The 26223-nt window shown below is 47.6% G+C and overlaps 1 protein-coding gene across 5 annotated transcripts in view; it reads left to right on the top strand.

The window, feature by feature from the left end:
• The window catches only part of PBX3 (PBX homeobox 3), a 118976-nt gene extending 93031 nt beyond the window's left edge, over window positions 1-25945 (top strand). For 2 of the 5 annotated variants that reach the window (XM_064171375.1, XM_064171378.1), the window contains exons 3-9: window positions 3114-3355; window positions 9290-9480; window positions 12137-12272; window positions 18944-19109; window positions 20350-20462; window positions 21309-21398; window positions 24365-25945. In XM_064171375.1, the coding sequence (XP_064027445.1) occupies window positions 3114-3355; window positions 9290-9480; window positions 12137-12272; window positions 18944-19109; window positions 20350-20462; window positions 21309-21398; window positions 24365-24457 (1031 nt within the window). In that variant the 3' untranslated portion in view covers window positions 24458-25945. The other 3 variants (XM_064171377.1, XM_064171379.1, XM_064171380.1) reach the window with 3 other exon arrangements.
• Window positions 25946-26223: the final 278 nt, after the last annotated feature.

Raw genomic sequence — 26223 nt, 5'->3', positions numbered from 1 at the left:
CATTTATAAAGGCAGGTGCTGGTAGGAGCAGACGTGTCACCATGGGATAGCCAGGGTGTTCCTGCTGAGGAGCCTGGGAGATAGTCTAACTCCTTCTCTGACCCCGTTGGAAGTGTTCAACCTGCAGCCGCTGCAACTTGCTGAAGAGCTGCATGTTTCGCTGATGGCAGAGGAGTTCATCAGTTTTACTGTCCCCTGCCCCCAGGGACACCAGACCCTATTAGTTGTGCTGATCTGCTTCATATAGTTCATAAGGAAAGATCAGAATTAACACACAGCTTAATTCTTGTTAGAATCAGTTAATCAACTTGTGACTTTGCCATTCAAATGAATGATGCTTCTCACTCAGGGGCAAAATAAATGTTATATCCCCACGCAGACACTTTGTCATTCCTTTGTGGGCTGTCTGCAGGCTCACGCTCTGGACTGGATGCTTGGGACATGGGAGCATTAGTTAAGATGAACACAATATGCCAACCCCTCTGTCACCAGGTCCGGAGATATGTGTTAGGGTTGCATGCAAGACACCTTAGTGGCTTTGCCATTGTCCTTATCTGCTGAATTTCTTCCTCTTGTGCTTCAGGGCCTCTCACCAGCTCCTTCAGTCTCCAGTGCAAATAGCAGCTTTTGCATTCAAACCTTGGGGATCTCTTGCTGTCCATTGTCAGATGTATACAAGAGGGGTTGGGGATTTTGAATATTAATTTGAGTGTCATTTTGGACAAAACTCTTTAATCTTTAGCCTATTTCTGGAAGTAATTGATGCAGAGATTGCAGCAATTGTGCAAAATTATTCTGCTGCAGATTTTGGACTGGCATCTTGCAGCATTGGGGGAGTGGAATGGAACTGCTCCTGTGACACTGGTATGGTGAATGTGTTTTGTAGCAGAAATGCAGCTGGGAAAACCAGCTGGAACAGAGCACAGGAAACACAGACCGAGAAACCATCCAGGAGCAAAAAGAAGAAACAATAGAAATCATTCATGAGAAGGGAACAGGAGCTGGAGTGGATTAAAATCAGAATGTTGTTAAACATACTGACACCAGAGCAGAGGAGGAGTAAGATAAACAGGAGAAGCAACCCACCAAAACAAAGCACAAGAACCATCGCTGTGTAGGGAACACTGCACAGGCCAGACGCTGTGCAAAAGCAAGGGCAGTGACTTCGAGGGGAGTGAGGGGGTGAGGCACAGAGAGGTCCTGACAGCCATGGTGGACACAGGGCTCTCTTGACAGGGGATCACCACCTGTCCTGTTGCAGAATGTGTGGCATCGCCCTCCCCAGCCACCAGCACAGGCAGCAGTGTGGGTGGCTGGAGCCATGCCAAGGCTGTCCCCAAAGTGATTGTGCCAGCCCAGGGACGTGCCAGAATGATGCGTGGTGTTGTCAAACTGCGCTCATCTGTGGACCTCTGAAGAGGCAACAGAAGTAATTTAAAGAGATAATGAGACATTTTTATTATCCCCATGAAATTATGTGGAATTAGAGTTTTTAAAGAAGAAGATGACAGGTTTAAAATGTGTGTCTTAGAGCAAAATTAGTGCTGTGCTTTCTTGAGTCTGGAAGGTTGGCCACTCAGGGGGTCGCCTCCCACTATGCAATGAAGTTTAGGACACTCAGAGTGAAACTGGTTCATTGGCGAGTGGCTGCTGTTCCCAGCTAGCTCAGGAAGCAGCATTGCTGGTGCTCAGGTGCCTGCGTGGCAGCTGTGGATGGTGCTGGCAGGTCTGGCACAGCCTGTTTGGAGCCTGCGCCACTGTGAGGAGCTGAGACAGGCGCAGGTGCCCGTGCAAACATGCAAGGTGCCAACAGCAGACCCCTGGGTCCTGCTCTATCCGGAGCACGAATACCTGCTTTTAAACAGATTTAAAGAGGTTAATTGGGCTGGGATGTACAGGGTTGCCTTACATCTCTAATGGAAGTGTTGACTCAAGAAGCCATGGCTCTGGTGATTTTTGACTGTAATTATTTTTAAACTTTCTTTTGGGTGCTGTTGATAAGAGCTTGGCACTGTGCCCGCGTGACCTGATTAAACTTACAAATTGTCAGCCTTGATCTCTAGGACACAGGAAAGATTGCTGACTGAGCACCTGGAAATCCTCAATTTAAACCAAAAATGAGATTTAAAATCTTGTTCTCAACAATCCAGGGCAAGAGCAGTGGCGATGTTAAACATGTGCTCAGTGTCATGGCATCGTGATAGCAAACAAATCCCTGAGCCAGGGGAAGTTTAATTCCTTCTTGTTTGTGCTCAGACCATGAGCAGTGTTGTGGAGTGGGAGCTGCCCCTACAGAGAGTGGGGCAGCCCTGAGCAAGGGGCACTGGAGGCTCTGTATCCTCACTCTCAATGCTCCCAGTTCTGTCTCCGTTTCCCTTCTCTGATGTGAATTTCAGCCCCACTGTGTGAAGCCAGAGACCATGGGTGCCTATGGAAATGGCTGTGTCTGTGGGGTCTGTGCTAGAGAGCACTGCAGCACATCTACTTTTCAGCTCAAGTATCCCATAGTTGAGGAGCAAGTGGCTGGTTTTCCTCAGGCATTTTAAACCAATGCTTGGACCTTGTAAGAAGAATGGAATCCAGGTAAAAGTCTTCATAAGAGTAATACAGTGCTTGGATCCATTTGGAAGGAAACGAGAAGCAAGTCAATTATTTCCAAATAAATAATGCACTTAGTTTTACCACTTGGTCTTGCATCCAGGTGATAAAATGCGTAGGATAATGCCAGCCTTGCATGGGTGTGGCTGCCCTTGGAACACAAGCAGAGGGTGTGTGTCTCTATACTCATGCGAAAACTCCTATAATACTTAAAATGAAGTGTTTAAAAGTTCTGCAGGGTCCTTTGTAGACCCCATGATGATGTTCTTACTCTGTGTTAGAACCCAGAAGGTGCTACAGCACTGCTGTCCCCAACACAGCACCTGTCTGGACTGTGCTTCAGGGGACCTGCCCCACAGGAGGGTGCCCATTCAGAGCAGTTCCAGTCCCTGTGGCCCTGCGGACAGGAGGGCTGTGCAGGAGGGCTCCTCACAGGCGTGCAGCGAGTGGGCAGTGTCTGGGCAGATGTGAGAAATACTGACTTGTTTTCTCTTCTTCTCTCTTTTCTGCCCAAGGTTTGAGCATCCGAGGAGCCCAGGAGGAAGACCCTCCCGATCCCCAGCTAATGAGACTAGACAATATGCTTCTGGCAGAAGGAGTCTCAGGTCCGGAGAAAGGTGGGGGATCGGCGGCAGCAGCTGCAGCCGCAGCAGCCTCTGGAGGGTCTTCAGATAACTCTATTGAACACTCAGATTACAGAGCCAAATTGACCCAGATCAGACAAATCTATCACACAGAGCTGGAGAAATATGAACAGGTCAGACATCAGCCTCTCAGTTGTACATGTACCTGCACTGCTCTCTTCTGCACCTCCACTTGCCAGCGCCTGCTGCTACCCAGCTCCGGACCACATCCCCTCCTCCCTTTCCCCACCCCTCTCCCTGGTAAAGATCCATGGTGCTACAGGAATCTGCTGGGCTTCGAGGAGCTGCTCGCTGGACCCAGGATGCATGTCTTGCATGCCTGAATGTTTTCTGTTGTCTGTAACCACCTAAAAACAACACCTGAACCCCTCTTCCTCCCCTTTGAGCCATCCCAGAGAGAAAGAGCAGAGCAGAGTTGTGTGCTGCTCAGTGCTGCTTACATGCCCATGATGATGTGTTCTAAGACTGGATCTGGCAACTTGTTGGGTGCAGGCAGATGAGAGGTGTGCTGGCAAACGCGGTCCACAAACTCCTGGCACAGGTGGTGGGAGGCTGTGGTGCAAGGCTTGGCCATAGCAGGTGGCAAGGGAGCAGGCAGTGAGGTGCCAGCACAGCACCTAGCCCATGCTTCAGGAGCAGCCACTATGGAAAGGAAGGTATGGAAATCTCAATTCAGGTGGACGCTAGCACTTGGTGTCTGGAGTGATGAGTGTGTTGCAGAGACCCAGGGGTTTACTCTCACCATGGGGACCTGGTGACCCACTATATTTGCCACACTATTGGCACCAGGAACATTTGCTACGTGCTACTGGCTGCTGCTGGGTACAGTAGGGCTCCAGCCCATGGGGTGAGGGACTGCACTGCCCTGATTTCCCTGTAATCCAAGGAGAGACCTCCTTTGTTTTCTGTTTTTGTAATGAACAATGGCATCAAAAGAGATGGAGGAGGGAAGAATGGCACAAGACCCCTGGCCCTTGCAAGACTCAAGCAATGTCTTCATTTTCCCTTCCCAGAGGTGTCCTAATAAAGTCTGTAAACCCTGAGCCTAGTCAGCTCAGTGAAGCTCATAACCTAGTGGTTTCCTGGGCCAAGATGGGGAAGTTCTGCCCTTGCTCACAGTCTCTCAATGAAAAAACTTTGGGCTGTACAGAGCCACAAAAGAGAAGTGGAGGCAGTGACCAAACCTCTCGAAAACTTGATGACAAGGAGAAGAGCACATTGTGCTCCCAGCTCCTGCTCCCTGCCCCAGCCTGTGTCCCCTGCCTGCCTTGCACTGAGCAGGGCCTGGGGGCCTCCATAAAGCTTTAAAGTTTCCCTTTCTTTGTGCAAAAATCCTCTGAAAGGTCTCTGGCTACTTTGCTTTGCTTTTTTATGCCACGAGAAACAAAGGCAAGGTACACACTGAGTGTTGTCAGTGGGTGGTAGTGATGGGGTGATGGGGAGTGGGTGTTAGTCACCAAGGAAACATGGAGAAGGAGGGGTAGGATGGCACCCAGCAGCACAGTCCACACAGCATCCCACTGCAGACACTGGGAATATAGCCAGGGTGGTACAAGGCTGGCATGTAGCCACAGTGATTCAGGTCCTGGTGGCACAGTGTGGCTCAGGTGCTGTTGGCATGGTGTGGCCCAGATGCCAGTGGCTTGGTGGGGTTCAGGTGCCGGTGGCACTGCTTCATCTGTGCCACCTCTTTCACTGTGTTGTTCAAGTGACGAACCAATAGATGAGCAAATAAGCGATGGAGTCTTCAGTCAGATCTCCTTTTCTCTCTCAGACAAATCCCCATTGTGCCCTCCAAGAACCCCGAATGTCCTCACGGACCCTTGGGCTGTCCTTGCGCGGCAGGGCTCTGGTGTGCAGCCTGTGGTGGAGATGGGCTGGCTGTGGGATTAACGAGCAGCAGCCAGCAGGAGTGTGGCTTGTAACTGCAGGGACATGGGCTGGAGACAGATCTGGGGCCAGAGCAGCGGCAGGTTGGTGCTTGCAGCCGTTTCCTGGCAAGAGTCCTTTGACTCTAATAAGTTTAATGATGTGGGGGAAGCAGGAGCATTTTTAGCCCTGTAGCTCCATTTACAAAGGTTTCGGCTGAAATGTCACAGCCATCCGTCCACACCGCAGGAAACTGGAGGATACTCAAGTGCTGCTAGGAGAAGGAGAGAGGTGGAGCTGATCTGAAACATGTACGCTTCCCTGTGGATCCTGACACCCAGCAACGACTGCTCTACAGAAACAGGATAATTTCCCTAGCCTTGCAGCAAACTGTCTCCTGCCAGTTTGTTTCAGTGCAGTGCTCGTCTCTGCAGCCGAGAGCAGCCAGGACTATGCATCGAGACGAGTGCCCTCCTGCAGCTGAGGAGCAGCTCAGCCCCACGCAGGGCACTTGCCTGTGCCAGAGTGCAGCTCAGCACCACGCAGGGCACCTGCCCACCTCTATCCTGCCATCTCTCTCCCAGCAGAGGAACTCCTGCGGTCCCACTGCAGCTGGCAGCAGAAACCAGAGTGGCTTCCTGGAGACACTTTCCAGGCAGAGTTTGATCCTGATATTTGTTGCCAGTTCGGGGAATGCACTCGGGAAAAAGAGAAAAAAAAAGAAAGGGAGAGAACTGGAAAGTGTGTCACGCCATCACACAGCTCTCCCCGCGCCCTGCGCCGGGAGAAATGGCCCTACACAGGCAGCTCCTTCCATAATTTACAGCTACTATAATAGAGATGACATATTGAAAGCTATCTTCTATAATTACACTGAAATACATTTTTTGCTGTAGGCGAAAGTACTGTAAGGGTCCCAGGCCTCCTGGAGCATCTGGGAACCTGCTTCCTGAGTTCACAGATGTCTTCTGAATTCACCCCAAACTGGGGTGAAACGCGGCTGCTCAGAAGATGCCACCAGCCCCACAGAACACTGGCACCATGCCCCTGAAGACTGTTTTGGGCCATTTCCTTTCTCTTGCACTTATCTGAGGAGTCTTGATGAAGCATTAAGGCTAGCAGGAACATCCCCGCTTCTACAAGGTTTCTGAGCAGGTTAACAAGGCCATCACTTATAACCTGACATTATTAATAATGTCTTGGACACCAAGCAGAGGCCTGAAAAATAGTACTGAAAAAGGGATCGAGTAGCTCAGATGCTATAAATAAACAAGAGAAAACAAGACAAAGCATCAGAGCCTTCTGAGCTTACTTCCACTCTGCTGCAGTGAAGCAGCTCTGCAGATGGGAGGTGCTGGTGAAGATAAATGAAAAGCAGGCCCTCTAAGTAGCTATAGCCAAACAAAGTCACAGCAAACAGTTTAAGTCAATTCAAGGAACAATTTTTGCTTCTCAAAAGCAAGAAACTCCTTTTAGCTTTGAAATACCCAAATTTTGATACCATATTGGTGGAGAAATACAGAAAAGACAGATCTGACAATATTTTTAATGCAACAGTTGCCATTTTAGTTGTACTTTAAAACTGAATTTCCCAGATCTGCAAGCAAGTGGGCAAATGTCAAACTGTTGCATTCAGCTGTTCCTTCTTTGGGACAGTCGGAGCTGCTTACTAGTCTCAGGGAGAGAGTTGCTGCATTTCTTTGCCTATGTTCCTTACTTCTGTGCATCATTTACCAGGGGAGCCAAATCTGAGGCTTTCTTCACCAGTTGGATGGCTGAATCCAAACTTTTCATGCTAAGCTTGTCAAGGAAGCTGAGCAGATGACACACAGGGAACCATGCAGTCCCAGTGCAGTGAGGCATGCCCAGCGGGAGCAGGCGCTAGTGCCTGTCTGCTTGCCCTGCTCATGCTGGGAGTTGCCACACTTAGGGGCTTGGTGAGCTGCTGTGCCAGGTCTGCCTTTACACAGGCCAAAGCTTTGGGACAGAAGCAGGAGAAACAGGTCTCTCAGGACAGGTCCTGTGCTCTCTGGGTGAGAGGATGGTGGCAGAGGTGCTGAGGACAGCATCCCTATCACTTTGCCATGGCAAGAGGGGCCAGCAGCTAGTCACCTCCAAGAGCTTTGCTGCCTGAAATGTCAAAACAGGAAGAAAGAAAATATGCAAATAGGAAGTGAGGATGAGATGTGTTGAACTCCTTCACCTGGAGCTCAGAAAGTCTTGAGAAGGGCAGGGAGCAGCTGGAGGCAGGAGAAGCTGTTGTGTCTGAGTTGGTGTGCAGTGGTGGCGAGCTGACGTAACCTCAGTGTGCTTGACAGTGGACGGTGCTGGTCGTCTGCACCAGGCTAACCGAGCCTCGCCAGAGTGCTGCCTCCAAACGGGTGCTGCAGGGATGTAAATTAGCATGTAATTTACTTTCAGTAGTGTAAGGAAAAAAAAATCACTTTGCCTGAAGTGTATGCATCTTTCTTAAGGGTGTACCCAGATTTTAATTATCTAAATGTAAATACTTAACGAATTTTACTTAGAGTAATGAGCTAAAGTGCACACTACATAAATGAGATGTTCTAATTAATCATGTATGAACTACTGGTTTAAAGAAAAGCTATGTGAATTCTGTGAATGTTGGGCTATTGCCAAATTGCTAATCAGCATTTGCATTCATAGATGGCTTCACTTAATAAGTTGTGAGACGTTCAGCAAATGTTATAGGAAATTATGAGTTTTTGGATGCATAAACTTTTCACTTTTAACTCCTTCCCTCACACAATCCATTGAAATGCAGGAGAATCCCTGAAAAATATAGTTGTCAGACAAATAGCATAGACTGGATGAGGCGTTTAGTGCCATGGTCTAGTTGCTTGGACAGGGCTGGGTGCTAGGTTGGACTGGATGATCTTGGAGGTCTCTTCCAACCTGGTTGATTCTATGTTTTTCACCCTGGCTTTGGAGGAGAAAGGGGAGCTAGAGTCAAACAGATGCATAATGTATGGTGGCTGGACAAGATGCTTGCACTGTAGACAAGATGCTTGTTCCTGTGGCATTAGGTGCACAAGAGCAAAATTCTGTGGCCTTACTTGGCTGTGATCACAGCCTGGTGGTGTGTTACAGTGGCCAGCCCTTGCGTAGCTGGTGCGGACCTCCTGCAAGCACATCGGCCTTGTGTGTATCTACCTTGTCTGATGTGGGTTTGGGGTGCAGAGAGTGGTTTGCCTTGTGCTGCCCATGGACTCTGCGGAGGCCAGCACAGAACCCAGCCCCTTTCCTCTTCCCAGGGCTCCACTGGGACAAGGGGGAAGTTCATGCCCAAATTGTGCTCCAGTATCAGGCTGCCCTCCAGGAAGGGATTAGCTCTGTGGCCACCACACAGCTCTGTCTAGCACACTACAGTCCTGGGGTTTGTTTTTGAAAGAGATAAGGCAGATATAAATCAGCAGAGTTTGTGGCAGCTTCCAGCCAGCACAGGGGGAGCTGGGATGATGGCATGATAGCCTGGTCCTGCTGAGGCTGGGATCAGGTGGTGCCTGTTGATGATGCAGCTGGGCAAAGTTTATGTCATCATGTCAGTTTAACTGCATAGTGTAGGACTATCAGTGATGACCATCAAATGATGGCTCCTCATGCTTTCCCTCCTTCAGCACTTTGGGGCAGGCTTGGGCATGGCTTTGCTGAAGCCCACCCTGTAAAGGGACACATGTGGTGCCTCACGAAAGTCTAGAGCTCCTCACCTGCTGCAGGGTGTTAGCCCTGCCTGCTGGCTGCCTGATGCTTAGCAGGCTGCAGGACAGACAGCCCTTTCAACGGTCTGCTCTCCTGGCTGCTGAGCATGTGCTGGGCCCTGCTTACATCCTCCTGCCCACAGCCTTTGCACACATCAGTGCTGACCTCTGTCCACTGTGGTCTGGGTGGGGACGTGGGGACAATGAAAGGGATGAATGTGGAAGGAGCTGTTCAGCAGTTGCACAGCTCTCATGGCTGCCCCAGCATGGTCCCATGTCTCATGGTCAGGGTGTGTGTGGTGTCTGTTCCCGTGGCTGCATGTGTGTGGAGTGGATGGAGCTGCACAAGGTCCCCTAGCCCCTCACCCTGGCATTGCTTTCCCCCTCAACAGCTAGATCTGAGCTTGTGTCCTTTTGGGACAGCACAAAACAATTTCTAAGCTTCTCCTTCCTTCACAGGCATGTAATGAATTTACCACACATGTGATGAACCTTCTCAGAGAACAGAGCCGGACACGTCCCATTTCTCCCAAGGAGATTGAAAGGATGGTGGGCATCATTCATCGAAAATTCAGCTCCATCCAGATGCAGCTCAAACAAAGTACTTGTGAAGCAGTAATGATTTTAAGGTCAAGGTTCCTTGATGCCAGGTAAGGCAGAGGCGAGTGTCTCCAGCTCTTTCTGGTGGGAAGGGGCAATTGTTGGGTAAACCAGGGACTTGTGTCCTCAAGTGGGTAAGCAGCTGCTGTGAAAAGGAAGGTGCCTGCAGAGAGCTTTCATCCACAGCAATGTTTCTTCTAGGTATTTTATTGCAAAGGCTGGGTTTGTTTACCTGATGCTTGCTTGTTTACCCTGCTCGAATGGGAGTCACATAGGATTTGCACAAAGGGCTGTTTTGTCACCACAGCAGTTGTTCAAATGGCTGCTGGTACTGATGTCTCGCAGCATAAGGCCAGCCTTGCAAAACACTGACCCTGTAATGGAAGAGCTAAGTTCTCTGGGAGGGACTTGCCCATGGGCTGTGGCTGATGCTGGGTTAGCAGCTGTGTGTGCCCGAGGTAAGGAGGGCAGCGATGCTTCTGAAAGCCAGATCTGCTGGCTCGCCTCCCAGCAAGCTGTCGCCTGACTGAGGCACGGAAGAAGACAGCACCTTCCGAACTGCTCATGGCCAGCACGTGTCCCTTGAACACTCGAGTCATTGCTGGAGCACAGAGCCTACCCCCACGGCCTGCAGCCTCCAAAACGGGCTGACTATCCTGCAGGCTTCAGGACTAGGGAAGGGATTGTCCCCTGTACTCAGTACTGGTGAGGCCCCACCTTGAATGCTGGGTTTGGTTTTGGGCACCTCACTGCAAGGAGGCGTCTGGAGCATGTCCAGGGAAGGACAACAAAATGAGTGAAGGGTCAAGAGCACAAGTCTTGTGAGAAGTGACTGAGGGAACTGGGGTTGTTCACCCTGGAGAGAAGGAGGCTGAGGAGACACTTTCTTATCCTCTACAACTCCCTGAAAGGAGGTTGGAGCCAGATGGGGATCAGTCTGTTGTCTCAAGTAACAAGCAATAAGACAAGAGGAAGCAGTCTCAAGTTGCACCAGAGTAGGGTTAGGTTGGATATTAGGAAAAATTTCTTCCCCAAAAGGGTTGCCAAGCCCTGGAACAAGCTGCCCAGAGGAATGGTGGAGTCTATCCCTCAAGGGGTTTAAAAGCCATGTAGATATGATACTGAGGGATGTGGTTAAGTGGTGACTTGCTGGGTTAATGGTTTGGCTTGATGATCTTAACAATCTCTTCCAGCCAAAATGATTCTCTGGTTCTGTTCGGTGAAGCAGACAGGCAGGGATTCAGAAGGGTTTTTAGACATTAGGCAGCTTTGTGTCTGAGTCTCGATGAGGTGGGACATGGGTCCTCAGGGCTTCCCTTTGCTGAGCAGGGCCGTGGCAGGTGCCAGAGCCTGGCCAAGCCAGGAGGAGCAGCCGGCACCAGGCAGAGCCTCCCTGTAGCAGCCAGCTCCTGCTTCACACCTGGAAGCTGTGAGGAGTGAAACAAGAGCAGAATCCTGTTATTAACAAGGAGGTCACTGGCAGGTGTGGAAATTAGGGTAATTACAGCCAGTCGGAGGAAATGTCTGCAGAGAGTGCCAGGAACTGCAAAGGTGGAGCTGCAGATGCACGTTTTAAAGTGATTTCTTTAAAAAGGAGGAAGGTAAATAAGGCAAAATGAGCGGAAGCACAGTAATGAGATAAACATAGCTCTAGGGAGAGAGCCTGCCTGCTCCAGGATACAGTGTAGTTAGCAGCAGCGTGATACTGCTGGAAGAGAGCGCTGGGGATTGCGCTCGGCTGCCGGCTGGCCTCGGGCACAGGCAGTTTGATTGCAACCAGCCCTGAGGGGAAGGGAGCTCTGAAGGAAATGTTTAACCGGCGCTTTCCAGAGGATGCTCGGGGAAGAGGGAGAGCAGCCCGTGTCAGGCAGAGGGAAGGCATCGCAGATGTGTTGATGCTGCTGCTGTAATCAGTGTGGGAGAGCACAGCAATGGGCCGGCTGCCTGCCCGTCCCTGCCCGAGGTGCTGCGGGGTTCCCTGGCTGGCACTGCCTCATGGCTGGGCTGGCTGGAGCACATGCTGGCAGAGTACTCTGGAAAGGCTTCGCTACGAGGCCGCACACCTCAGTATGTGTTCCAGGCGGTGTGTGAGAGCCTGGGCTCTTCTCTGCCCTCGGCAGGAGGGTGTACAGATGGGTCTCCCTCGCAAAGCCCTGAAAGCTACTTGCTCACAAAAGCCAATTAGCTCAGTGAGTGCTATGTAAGGACACGGCAGTGGGGCCATGCTGTCCTTTTCCACCGTGCTCACCCCAGACGCCTGTGCAGAAGCCCCAGCTGACCTGTGCTAACGGAGCCAGGTTCCTTAGGCTGCTGTCAGCAGGGAGCGGTTTCACAGCCGGGAGATTTGGGCTGGCTTCTATACTTAGGCTCAGCTTCATCGTGTTTTGTGCCACCCCACACAGATGTGGCTTGTGCACCAACGGGATGGAATCCTGGGTGAAGGTGCGTGGTATGAATCCAGAAGCAGAAGTCTGGACTGTTGCAGGGTGGATGTAGGATTGCAAGCATTGGAGCCCACAGCCCACTCAGCATGATGTTAGGGCAGATCCCAGCCCCATGAGAGGGCTCAGGGTGCTGAGCAGGGCTGTCACGTTGCTATGTGCTGCAGCATGGGCATGCAACAAGGGTCACTTGCAGCCCAGCTGACCCTGCTGGAGTCCTGTTTGCATCTGGAAGAACAGCTTTGGTTTTCTTTGCTCATTTCAGACGGAAAAGGCGTAACTTCAGTAAACAAGCCACAGAAATCTTGAATGAGTATTTTTACTCCCACCTCAGTAATCCCTACCCCAGTGAAGAAGCCAAAGAAGAGCTGGCAAAGAAATGCAGCATCACAGTATCACAGGTAAGCAGCGGGTGGTAGTAAGTCCTGACCCCTGTTCCTCTGCTTCCTGGCCAGTGCCTTGACCTTCTGGCTCCACTTGTGAAGCTGTGTTCTCCCTCTAGGCTCTGGGGTGTGCTTCCAGCAGAGGTGTGTGATGTGGAGCGGATCCCTGCCCAATGCACTTTTGTAATCCCTTCAGATTTGTGTTGTTGACCATGATGAAGTTAAGCAAGGCACTGGAACGTGACTAAGGCATGACTGCCACAGGAAAGGCAGTGTGCCTGTGAGGCTGGGGTCGTGCTGGGGTAAAAGGAGTGTGTGTGCAAAGACGAAGACAGAAATAAAAAGGGTGTAAAGCTGGCATTCTCCTGGATGTCAGCCTTCTCTCTGTGCAGGCAGTGAGATTCTTTGCTGAGCCTTTCCATCATGAATTTGTTACAGCTCACCATTATTTTAGGGGAAGGCCAGTTTATTGACAAACATCTAATCTATAGATCAGAATTTCTTTGATTGCTTGAAGTTGTTTTTCTAAGGCAGTGAGAGACTCAGCCTCTTGACATACTGAGGTGACAAGAGAGGTTTCTCTGTAGCAGAAATGTATTGGGCAGATTCGCAGCTTTTATCACATAACAGATGTTGCTGTGAAGTTAACGCAAGAAAACCAGCAGCTCCCTAATCAGGACAGCTCACTCTTGTTGGCTGCTTTCTGTACAGGCCAAAGTACATTCCCAGCTCTGGACTGGTGTCTCTCAGTGATGTTCAGGCCAATGACACTGTTCCATCCAGCTTCCTGTCACCAGTGAGTTTACAGAGCAAAACAATGCTTTGTGTTTCTTGTGGCTTGGACATTTGATAGAACCCCCAAATTTCCCCACAGTCTGTCTGGCTCTTGTATCTTGGGAAGATTGCACTTGAGTGACAGGGAAAGCTCAGCAGCAGTTTCCAAGTTCTCCAGCCATCCCACTGCCCACTGCAAGGGCCGGTGTGCTGTCTCCTCCCAGCTCTGCCAGCTCCACTTTATCAATATTTCAGGTCCTTTAGAGGAACAATGCCTGCAGCAAATGTGTTAACTATTAATGATTGCAGGCTGCACTATTGGCATTGCTGGCAATGCAACCTTTAGCTTTATAATTAAGACCTGAGTTGGGATTTACTTTATAGGTCTTCCTTGAATGCATGAAAAATTCAGGCACTTTATTGGAGACTTTCAAACGAAAGGCTGCCCAGCTGCCCCAGACTTGGAGTTACTTAATTGACTTTGGATGCACCCTCAGCACAAGCCTGGCAAAGGACATGTGAGGCCAGCATGGATGCGTGTGCTTTGCTCTCTCCTTGTTCACACCTCAGCATGCAGCACTTACTGTGCTCTGAGCAGGGTGGGAAGTGCCTGTGCCAGTGAAAGAGGAACGTAAGGTGTGGAGATTGGGACAGTTTCTCCCAGTCTATTTACAGGTGGCTGTGGTGATGGGCAGGAGTTTTTTGGGGAAAATTCATCACTGAATTCATTCCCTCTCAGTGCTTCTTCTTTACTGTCAGTGTCATGCGGGCAACTGCTGCCCTGGCAGCTGCAGGGCAGCCATGGTAGCCACTGGACAGCTCTTCCATGCCCTCAGGCACCCTTTGGGATGCCTGGAACCAGCCAAACAACATGAGAGCACGTAAGTAGCTGGGCACCTTGGTCTGTAGCCCTTCTTGTTGCTGGTTTCAGTGCCCTGGGCACAAGATGATTTGCAGCAACTCTTCCAGTAAATGGTGTCCAAAAATCTTCCCTTGTGAGCCTTGACAGCCTGCTGAGTGGTTAGGAGAGGCAACACCATCAACACTTACTTGGAGAACCTGGAAGGTCTTCTGCTCTGCTGACAAAATGTAACTGGGAGACAGTACATGGCAAAGACACCAAAGACCTGCTGAAGAGATGCTTTCTGTCCACCCAGATTGTGCTTGGCAGAGGAGGAGTTAGTGATCCCACAGAGTGGACAGACAAAAAGCTAGATCTAGATAAGGCTGAAGCTGCTGAAGGAAATGAGATGGAACATTTGAGAAGCCATAACTGATTGCTTCTAGTGCTAATAGTTCTGATTTCTTTCTTAATTGGTTGTTTGATAAGATTTAATGTATATGTTGTAGATTGAAATAAAAGACAGGCAGATGGTCTAAAAACATAGCAGCAGCAGCAGTGAGCCTGGGACATGAATGTAGGTTTGTCTCTTTAATATTTGATAGAAGCATGAATTAGTTGTTTCTTGAATCCATTAGGAAGCCTGAGTGAGGGATGGGAGTAACTGCATTGCGTCCTCTGTAGCACTGCATGCAGTGCCCTGAGCTTGGCAGGGTGACATGTTCCAGCCTGGAGCAAGGGCAGTGCTGACCACACAACCTGGGTGCTACCTGTCAGAGGTGCAGGTCTAGGGCCATGGCTGGGGATTCACTCTGCCAAGATATTATAAATGATGAGGAAAAGCTCTGGATGGTGGCAAAGCCTGAAAACAGGGCAATGTATCATCTGATGGGAGAGGAGCATGTATGTGAGAGAGGGAGTGCCTGTGATCAGCTGGCTGCTTAAGTTCCTGATAGATCTGCTGTCACAGCTAGAAAATGTGAATGCTGTGGGTATCCTAATCTTTGATTTTCAGAGGCACTTCCAAAGGGCACATGGCTGGACTGCAGGGTTAGTTGGTATTTACTAGGTCTAACTGGGTTGAAGTTGTCTTTCTTCATACTGAAAAATGTATATATTTTTGAGGCCACACAACAGAAAAGTTCTGAGCAAGCACTGTAAAATATCCAGTGTGCACTGCTCAAGAGGATGCAGTCCAGAAATCAGGAGTGAATTGAGCAGTCATTTAAAACACGGGCAGGAGTAGCATCGCATGGGATAAGGGATGGCATCTGAGCGAGCGACTGAGCTACACCTTGCACAGGGCTCTTAAAGAAAGATCTCTAACCACACACAGGTATTTCCAGCCTTGACCAGGAGTTCCTCAGGCATCACCGTGCTTGGCATTGTGCCCTATTTATTTACCTCTTGTGCTACAAACACCTTGCAAGTGCAAAATAGATGGAAAATGGGAAAAAGAAAAATAATGGATTGTTTCCCAAACTCCTGGAGGTTGTGGTTCATGTTTTATGAAGAGGCTTTGTCCTTTTGCTGGCTGAGCCAAGCTTGCCCCTTAGCCTCTCCTAACAATGATCCAAGGTGTTTCTTTATCTCTTGTATCACCAGTGCCTTGTAAATGCTGGGGGCAGATGCATGGCAGACCATTTTCTCCCTCAAATACTTAATTAGTGTTTTGGGTCGTCCTCCCCCTAGGTTAAGCAGCTCACTGGAAATCTTGCTGCCATAGCACTTTACCGAGCTGCAAAGAAAATTGTCTCCCAGAATCATTTAGTTGCAGATGGGAGATAGATGGTTTCAGTTTTGATATTGGTGTGTAAAATAATATGTAGAGAAGGTTTTTCTAGAAAAGCATAAAGACAAAGTATTTATTAAGATGAACACCTTGCACAATTCCATTTTTAAGAGTACAGAAAAGGTAATTCTGGGGAAAAAAATGTCCTTAACCAAGAACATTGTCATCTGTAATTTAGAGCTACCCGATCAGCACGTGTTGGAGGGAGATAAACTGTATCATCTGTTCTCCCCTTACCATGGTCGTGAGGCTGATGTTTTATACTTTTGCAGATGAGCCTCTTTCAGGGTGTCATGAACAACTATCAGTCTATCATATGGGCTATAGAGAGGGCAGAGTCATTGCTGAAAGCATGTCAGTGGATTACAGCAATAACATTTTTCACTGCTTCAAACAAAAGAAGGATGTGGTTGACAAGGAAATATGTTTAAAGTTCTTTTAAAGAAAGGATGCAGAAGCTGTTTTTCAGCACTCCTGCTTCATCTGAGTCTGTTCCTATAAGCAGGCTGACAGGGAGATCTCTGGATGTGTAGACTCTTGCCCTTGGACTTCATATGGGAAACAAGGGAGGGAGAAAAAAAAGATGCAAGCTTAATTAAATAGTTTCTAGAGGTAAAATTCTTTGTTTAGATCATATATCAAAATTGTGCCACACTGATTTTCAAAACTTTTTATTTCATGGCTCTGGATTAGGTGTGGAACACGAAGTCTGTGCAACAAAGGCTTGGGAACACAATGGAAGATTTTCTGTGCTCCATAAACACATAGTTAACTAATTTCAGCCGCAATGCTCTTATGTCAGCTGTGTCTCTTGCACAACAAGCACTGATTTATCCCATGACATCAGCCAGTGCAGAGACACGAGGCAGGCCTGCCCCATCCCAAATCCCACATTAGGCATCTTGATGGTTTAAGTAATAATTTATTGTCTTTTTATTTAACATTGCAATTACCATGATAAATAAGTGCAACAGTATTGTTTGAAATGTAATATACAATTAAGCCAAATTAATTAATTGGCCTTCAATGATTGGGGGAGAAAGATGTTCACTGGGTTTTTTTATGTGAAGAGATAGTTTGTTTTAATGAAAAATGTGTTGTGGAGCAGCTCACAGTGGAGACAACTTTTCATCTTTAGGGTGATTGTGGGGCTGGCTGAGGAGCCAAGGCACCGCATCTTCTCCCAGTGCTGGTGCTGGCCTGGGGCAACCCAGCAGTGGCACTGTAGTGCCCCCTGGGAGGGTGCCAGTGCCACCAGTAAGGGCAGGGTGAGGATTTGCTCTGGGGTGGGGCAAGGGAAGCTTCAGCAGCCAGCACATGGGAGAAGCTCCATGGTGGTGAATCCAGCCTAAATCCTACCTGGCACAACTTCCCCCCATGCCATGCCCTGTCCCCATCCAGCCACTCATGGTGGCCATGCACACCGGGCCGGAGGCCCTTGTGTGCCCCCAGGCCATGGCACACTCTATGGCAGCCTCTTGCTAATGTGTTCCAAAGGAAAGCAGAGTGTGCTTTGGCTGGGAGGTGAAAGGGTCTGGATGATGCCAATGTTAGCCCTTAAGGACACCATGATTTCTCAAGGCAGCTGTGCCAAGCTCTGCCAGTACACAGGGCACATGCTTTAATCTCAGGAACAGTTTAACATTTCTGGGTGTTCACTGAGATGTGGTATGCAGGTTAAACATAACGTACGATCGCTGCTCCTCTCATTGCTTCCAATTAAACCTTGCTTGTTAGTTTAACCTCTAGGTAATCCCATCAAACAATTGATGTCAAGGAAACACTGCCCACAGTGGCTCTGGATGAGTGGCCATTAATTTTAATTGCCTTGATATTAAAGATTAAGAAGTATTGGGACTAGCAGAATGGAAACGATCTGATGTCAAGCAAATCCACTCGTTGAGGCTTCCCCAGGCTGCTGGTGATATTAAAATTTTACTGTGAGAATTAAATAAACCTTTATTAGTGATGGCTGTTGTTTGATTGGTCCAGGGGCGTACATAAACAGAGGGGTCTCGTACACATCCGTGGACAATACACTTGATGTACAGAGATTCCTCAATTATGAAACTGTTAATAAAGCATAATCTGATTGTCCACAATAATTATTTGCTAGGTTTCATTAATGTATTATTGCTTTTCTGACTGACAAGGTAATATTAAGTGCAGTATATAGAATACGATGGAGTATTATCTGGGGAACAGAATGTATATGGTACTTTTAGTATTCCTGTTAAAAGCTGGAGGCTCTGCATTAATTATGTTTGAACAAAAGCTATAGCTACATACAACAGAGCAGGATTTGTTTCCTCTCTGCAGGAGGATGCTTTACCTGGCACTGTATGGGTGCCTTACTGAGCATTGTGACGGAGCACAATGGGGTGAGAGGTGCTATGAGCTGCTGTGGCTCATGGTGGGTGCAGCCATGGGGTGCAGGGGCTCTGGGAACTGCAGGATCCCAGCCCTTGTGTCTCCCTGTGCCAGGTCCCTCACTGCAGGGATGGCTGATAACCACTTGTGTTATTACTGGTCCTTTCCCCTTTGCATTGTTACAGATGCTTTCTAGTCTGGGCAGCACTTGCCATTGTCCATGGTACAGACTGGGTTTATTATTTGGGAGCTCTGTTACGGCAGCTGAAGTTAAACAAAGCCACTGAGAAAGGTTGTACAAACTTTCCTGAGTGGCTCCAGCCGTGACCTCTGTGTGGGTTAATAGTCAGTGCCCCATGAGCCATCTTGGCTTCAGTACAGTATCTTCAAAGGGAGATGACAAAGTGACTTTTCAGCCTTTATTGATTTATATGATTCTTTTCATTTTCAGCCAACCAAACATGATTCTATGAGTGGGCTGCCAAGGTTGTTCCAGCCCAAAAATAAAGAACAATTGCTCTCAATGCCTGCTCACCCTCACTTAACCGGACCTTGGTCCCCTTCAGTAGCTTTCGGGGTCTTGCACTGATTTTGTTGACAAATGGCTCACAGAAGTAGGAGACAATGGTATATACTACATGCTACAACAGGCTCCAGGATATGTTGCCATCAGAGTCACCCATTGTGCATCAGTTTGCCAACAGAGAAGCAGAGCCAGATCACGCTCCTTCAGTGCCATAGCAATGTTTGACTGACGCTGCTTACTGCATTAACTGGAGCACCTGGCAGATACAGGCTGGGGACTGGGGCACTCCCATTTGCTGAGTTGTGAACACGACGCCTTGAAAGGATGTTGCTGTGCCAGGTCAAGCGCTTTGTGTCCTTCACCCTTCCCACCTCTCTTCACTACAGGTGTCCAATTGGTTTGGAAATAAGAGAATCAGGTACAAGAAGAACATTGGGAAGTTCCAGGAAGAAGCCAATCTCTACGCGGCAAAGACGGCTGTGACTGCAGCGCACGCCGTGGCCGCGGCCGTCCAGAACAACCAGACAAACTCCCCCACCACACCAAACTCTGGTACGTACCTAGCTCGGGTGATAAAGCATTCTGTAGGGCAGTCATACAGGATGGTCCTAAAGGGCTCCCTAGAGAGTTTGGTTGGGCTGAGAAGGCTGCAGCAGCTCCCTAGCAGACCTACTCATGGCATGGGGAGTGGTACCAAGCACATGGACTTCCAGGCTAGACCACTGCAAGGGCTGAGTGCTCCCATAGGTGGTCTCAGTGGCTTCAGTGGTGAAGCTCCTGAAGCCTTACAGGGTAAGGGAGTGAGGCTCATGTCATTCCAGCATGGTGACATCTGCCTGGCTTGGGCTTCTGGCAGCTTCTTTCTTTCTCTAGGTATTTTAAGCTTTTTCTCATTTAATGAAATAAGGCAGGCTCCAAGTCTGCTTTTGAAGAACTGTTGAATTTGTCGAGATAAGAACAAAATAGAGGAATATTTTAGCATGCACTAATCAGAATTTCAACTCTGGACTGCTTGAAATAGAGCCGATACTATAAATAGAAATCGAAGGATGCAACTTTTATTTTGGAGTTGTTCTACCACGTGTTCTTCTGCAGCATTTAAAAACTGTCTCACTGGTCTGCTGTTGACATTTTGCAAATCTAGGCATTAAATTAGCAGGAGAGTAGCAGTTGCTTTTTTGGGTTCCAAAGCCAAAGGTTTCCATGAAGCACAGATGTGTTTGATGTTGTTTACAGTCAAGTTTGCTGTGACTTAGTTGTAGACAACTTTTAAAGTGTGTAAAGGTCTATGGGGAAAAAATCCCACAACTTTAATGACACAAAAAGTAAGAAAAAGATTCCTCCTCTGATGGCAATAAATCTGGTAATTAGGAATGACCAGCCATTTCCTTTTGAAGGAGACACTGAGCTCAGACTCAAAATGAGTTTTTCTCTGTTTGGTGATAGCATCTCACAATGAAGCGATCCACTGGAGGAAAGCTCTCAACATGAAAACCTGGTTTTGTACAGGCTGCTCTTCCAGAGGGAAGAGCTGACCTCAGTCACACAGGCCTTCCAGGCTTTCCCAGCTTAGTGGTCCCAGGCAGCAGTCTGTGCTGGGACGTGCCGAGCCAAGCCAAACCGGTGGGCGGGGGACCAGTGGCCTGAACTCGCCTGCACTGGGGCCAGCATCTGCTGTGCACTGCTTTTCCTTCTCCTCTCCTGTCTTCTTCTCCTTCCCCTGCCCTCAGATCTCGGGGGTTATATATTTGCAGCTCTCTGTTATTCAGCTACCTAACTCTTTCCTTTCCAGGTTCTTCTGGTTCTTTTAACCTCCCAAATTCTGGGGACATGTTCATGAACATGCAGAGTCTGAATGGGGATTCTTACCAGGGGTCCCAAGTCGGAGCCAATGTGCAGTCACAGGTAGGAGAAATGCCCCAAAGTAGGGCCTTTCTAGCAGGGTAGGGTTTGGGCTCAAAATTCCACCTTACTCTGGCTCTATTGAATGGTCTGTGCCTCACTGCAGAGTGGAGGCTGCATATTTCTGAATGTGACCTATTCTTACCCCAGCATTGAATTTCACAAATATAAAGGAAAGAGTGATTTTTTTCTGATTGAAATTTTAAGCTTTGTGAATGCATTCGGCTCTGGCTTGAGCTCATGGAATGGGATTGGGTGCGTCTGACTTCCATGGACACTGTAACTCCAGTGGATTTTCTTTCTTTTCTCCTTTTTCCCCTTTCTTTTTTTTCTTTTTTCTTTTTTTAATTAAAAAAAACCAACAAAACAAACACCACCCCATCTTTCATTTATTGAATAAACGTTTACTTATTCATTTATTTAAACATCAGAACACATCTAACTGAGCTATTAAAATACAACTCATTCTCAGTCGCTTTTCCAATCCTTTCAAGCAGGGTTAACTCCATGTTTACATGCAGTATATACATGCCATAATCTCTTCCCATACTTGCAAGCACATACAGAGGTATAAATATGCACAGCACTTTGCTGCAGACACTTAAGAAGGACCTACAGGATGCACTGCTGTGAGGAAGTTGTTGTTTGGCTGGTGTGAGAAGCAAAGATGTATGGTTTTTAACGTGCAAGGATTTGTTGAAATTCTGCCAGTCATTCTTGATTGATAAATTTGCCTTTCGTAGAAGATGCTAAACCCTTTTGGCTCACATAATTCAAAATGTTGCCTATTTTAAGTGATGATGTTTTAATAGATTTGGAATGATGAATTTTGTTTCCCCTTACTTTAAGGTGGATACCCTGCGTCATGTTATCAATCAGACGGGAGGATACAGTGATGGCTTGGGAGGAAATTCACTGTACAGTCCACATAATTTAAATGTGAGTACCCAGGGGAACAATAGTTTGGAGAGCCATAAGCACGGTGTCAGGTAAATGCAGTCATTAATACATGTATTAATTACTCTTGCAATAGCATTTTTTTTACTATCTCATATATGGGGATGAACTGCAGAATAGCCCTTGGTACAGCTGTGAGCTCTGATAGCATAAGAGGGAAATTCCTAGAGCTGGGGCTGCAAGCAATTCGAATTTTTGTATTTTTCAGCCTTATGAGTTAAAAAGTAATAGCCTTGGAGAGAAGGCTCTTGTTCTTCACACAGAGATGGTCAGATAACTCTGTGCTGTGTTCGTTATTGCCTGCAATCAGACACAGGACCGTGCTTTTGATATACTTTTAGCCATTTCAAGGGTGCACATTTTTCCTGTGTTTGAGAAGTACTTTTGGCCTTGTTACTCCAAACGGGAGGGAGTAGTAAGTCTGGCAAACAGATGCTAGTAAATTGAGGGATTATAGGCTTGATGGTGATAGGTGCTAAATGTCCTACCTCTCACTATAAGCAATGGGATCTGACAGTGCTCAGACCCTTGTAGGCTGGACCCCAGAGCCTGCACACGAGGCGCCAGGATAAATAAATGCCAAGATCTATTCTTCTGTCGGCGTGAAAGCCTGGGATGAAATACCACCCACAGCAGCAGCCTCTGTGGCAAGGGCTCCACGGCAGATCCTTTCATCCTTCATTTCCAGCCTGCTTCCCTCATTTACAATTTCAACAATTAATGCTTTAATATTTCTTTCTTCATGTTTCATATTTGCTTGAGAGGTGACTTGCATTTGTTTTCCTTCATATCCATGGAATTTAAAATCAGTGTAGAGAACTCCCTGTCTAGTGACCATCTCCTCCCTACCTGGGGCCAGCCTTGTATCTCACAACCCACTCTGGATTGAGGTGTGGGTGCTGAGCACTGTTGGGACCTCACAGAGAGGATGGCTGCAGGAAGATGGGGAGACCCAGTGTCAGATACTGCAGCCAGAGGGAATAGGAGGTTTTTCCCCTTTTTTTGGATTTCCACTTGCCACGAGAGTAAATATTAATAATTTAAAACGTGATTGAAGATGTTCAATTGTAAAGGGAAAAAAGTACCATTAAATACTCAAATCTTTTACATTTGAAATGTCAAATCTTTCTTTTTGGGTTTATAAATAACTCATAATAACCCACAACAAACCATATAAAAAGCCTTTTAGTTGCATTTCTCCTTTTTCATTTAAGTGTTTTGAAATGCTTCAGAGAATTTGCGATATCCTTATCAACATGATAAAATATGAAACTGTGATTGCCTGCAGCATTTTACAGACATGAATTCCATCTTCACTGATGAGGCCTGATAAGGCGCTGTTGTATAATACAGTGCATAATCTCAAACCACCAGAGTAAGGATTAATTTATTTGAAAAAAAGAATGCTTGCTGACAACCTCTCCTCCAGCTGCCAAGCTGAGTAAAAATATTGTACATTTGTTGTTTATAAATTTGGATAAAAGAGGAATGATGTTTACTTCAGATGGAATATCTTTAGACTCATATCTGCACAAGAGTTTTTCTTTCTCTAAGTAGATTCTCCTATCTTTAAAAAATAAAAAAGGCAGCAGAACCTCTGCCTTTGGAGCAGGGTTTTGTACGTTTTCAGTCTGTGTCTGAACAGCTGAGTGCTTTAAAGCAGGGGGGGTGGTTTGGTGTGACTGCAAGGTTGGTGTTGCTGTTAATTTTACTGAAGAGAAGCCAAACTCAAACCTTGGAATTTGTCAGCATAAGAGCTCCTCTGCTGTTTTTCATCTGCAAAGGAGATAATTACCGAGGCTTCTTTCTCGTCCTCTCGGGGCCATAAAGCATTTCCTTTCCTTGTGATAGATGAACAGTTTTTTTAACGTAAACCCTCGCCAGGCTGGGTGCGGAGGTTTGAGGGGTGGCTGTGATTGAGGGGCAACGGCCAGGCAGGCCCCACATGATGCCGTTGCACCTCCTGCCCCTTCCTCCTAGGACAGAGCGATGTTGCCATGGCCCGGAGTGCCGAGCCAGGCCGCGGGTCGTTTTGGTAACGAAGCTCGTCATAAGCACATTAGCATAGGCTAACCTTTCCCTGCCGGGAAGCGTCCCTGCCAAGGCCGGGGGCGCCGGCAGCGCGGGGCCGGGCGGCTCTGGCGGGCTCTGCGGAGAGCCCTCCCCGTCACTTCCACTCAGCGTCCCCCAACTCAGGAGCCCCGCGCCTCCCTGTTCCTGACTGACATAAAAATATGTAGCGACAAGCTGTCTGCCACAGCAGAAATCTGATCAGACATTGATTTCAGCAATTGCCTCGATCGGCCGAGACATAAGGCAAATTTGCTCCTGAGCGCTGCTCTGGCTGAGGCAGGTCTGACGCGGCGAGGGCCGGCGGCGTGCGGAGACATGGAGCCGCGGCCGAAACGGGGGCCGCGTTTAGAGATAATTGGAGAACCGATCCGAGCTGCCCCTTGCCGCTCCTGTGCTGGCAGATGGTGTGTGCAGGGACCCGGGCTGGCTGGGTGCAGCAGCTCTGCAGAGGGCCGGAGAGAGGCGATTCCAAACTTTGGGAGACGAGGGGGTTAAACACGGATCACCTCAGACTCGTCTTCTCAGGGGAAAAAGCTGACGTGTCGGCTACAGGGATGTTCTTCATTAAAGCGCGGATGGTCGCTGCAGAAATCCCCAAGTCCTAATTGCAGCCAACATCTGGCTGAACAGCTCCTGCTTCTCCGTCTCGCCTTTCCGCTGAGGCTCGCTGTTAGCGCAGCTCCTGCTTCCAGCGGCCCTTGCCTAACGCCCACCGCTTTTTCCTTTCCCAAATCCTGCAGCCAGAGGGAGCGTAGGAGAATCTCCTTCCCAGAGCATCTCCTCCCAAACCCCGCGCTCGCCAGGCTGAAACCTTTCAGTGTGCGGTGTAATTAATATGCATAATTGTGTCAATTGAATTGTTTTTCCCTTTTCAGGCTAATGGAGGCTGGCAGGACGCAACTACTCCATCTTCTGTGACTTCCCCTACAGAAGGGCCGGGAAGTGTGCACTCTGATACCTCTAACTAATCTCCTAGCAACACTTTTTCCCTGAGCTGAGATGCCTTGATTAGCGCATTCAGAGTCACAGGAGAAAAAGGAAAGAGTTTTTTTTGTAGCCAACCACCTACAGCTTTACTGTAAAACCTTGTCTTACTAGAAAACTTGGTAAATCTGTTTTTTAAAGGTATCATAATCATTTGTATTTATACTTAAAACACACAATGTTAAAAAGCACTTTATCCAATTAGGCCAAGATTTAGCATTGTTTATAGCCCTGTAACTATTTTATCATAATTTATTATCAGCAGTTTTAACGATGTTGGTCTAACAGTTGCCAATTACTTGGCCTTAAGGGTAAAAGTACAGGACAAGCTTAACCTCAGTAGCAAGAGCAGACACAAAGAAACACCTCACCTAAAATTTAACTTTGCGCATATTTCCATGGAGAGCCGAAATGAATCGCAGACTTTGATTGTGTTTAATCTTTTCATATCTCTTATAGAGTTGGAATAAAAAGAGCTGTTCGGTTATTTCAGTTAACAATGGTTGTGTTTAAGAATCCTTATTCGTCACATTTTTGTTGTGATCTATTGTCTTACAAATTAGATTGGAAACCAGGAGGATCTTTTCTTGCTAAAACTGCCTGGACCCCGAGTCGAGTCTCCTCTCTGTGTTTCGACACCGGACTAGGTTGCTCTTAGGAGATGAAGACACTTGCTGCTGATCTCTGTGAAAGCCAGACCCGGGGTTTTACAGTACGAGCTAGGTGCTGCACACGCCTGCCAGGATTTGTTACCTCCTCTTGGCAGCGAACCACAAACAAACAAAGGAAAAAAGCAAAGGAAAAAGGCACCATCATATGGAGTGTTGTACATAGTGTAGCAAAAGAGTATTTATACATCTCACCAATCAAACACAGCTTTATTACCTCATGCGAACTCATACAAACCAATAGACTTTCAACATGTTCTGTAGCTTAGAGTGCTCACTTACTACCTCTGAACGATACTCACGCTGTAGTTTGTCTCTTTCTTATCTTTTTGCATCTTGTAATTAACTCTTTGTTTCCCCATGAAATGTAATGTACATTGTAATCTTTTAAAAGAATCAGGGTTGCGTTGGCAACTTTTAAAGAAGCAGAAGTGGAACCATGGGGGTCCTAGGTTTAACACAAAACAGTGAAACTGTTGTAAATACTGAGAAACATTTTGAATGTTCTTCATCTTGTTACTAATCCACGCAAAAACCAACAACTAATTGTAATGCATACAGACTTCAGTATTCAGTACTGTATATTTCCCCCTGTGTAACAGGGGGCCCTTTCTTTCTCTCTTTTGTATTGTATGCGATTCTGAAACTGATTGAGTCATGAAAATAATTTGTGGCAGTGATTCTAATGTATTAAACCGTTTCGTGTTACTTTCTAACTGGATTACACCCTGGATTGAAAAGTCTTCCTCGTGGTAGTTATATGTAGTTTCAAACATGAATAAACTTTTTGCTTTCATGATCAAACGTTGATGTAATTTCTTCCTGCTCAGTTGAAGTCAGAGCTAGAAGATGAGTAGGCTACCAGGAGTGCAAGCTGTCATGAAGCAGGAGCAGATTGTGTCTTTAAATACCAGTAGGTCGTTGTGCCCTCTTGCCTGGAGGAGATTGGAAATCCTGGAGAGGTGCATCCTAGCAGGAGCAGGAGCAGGAGAAGGAGCAGAAGCAGGAGCAGCATTGGTGCCAGCCCCTGCCTCTGCTTCCACCCCGCTCTGCTTGGGAGCAAAAAATTGAAGTGGAGGTGA

The sequence above is a fragment of the Pogoniulus pusillus genome, chromosome 35 (genome assembly GCF_015220805.1).
Source record: "Pogoniulus pusillus isolate bPogPus1 chromosome 35, bPogPus1.pri, whole genome shotgun sequence".
Lineage (NCBI taxonomy): Eukaryota > Metazoa > Chordata > Aves > Piciformes > Lybiidae > Pogoniulus > Pogoniulus pusillus.
The sequence above is the reverse complement of the archived record's forward strand: the minus strand, read 5'-3'. Positions and strand labels throughout refer to the sequence as shown.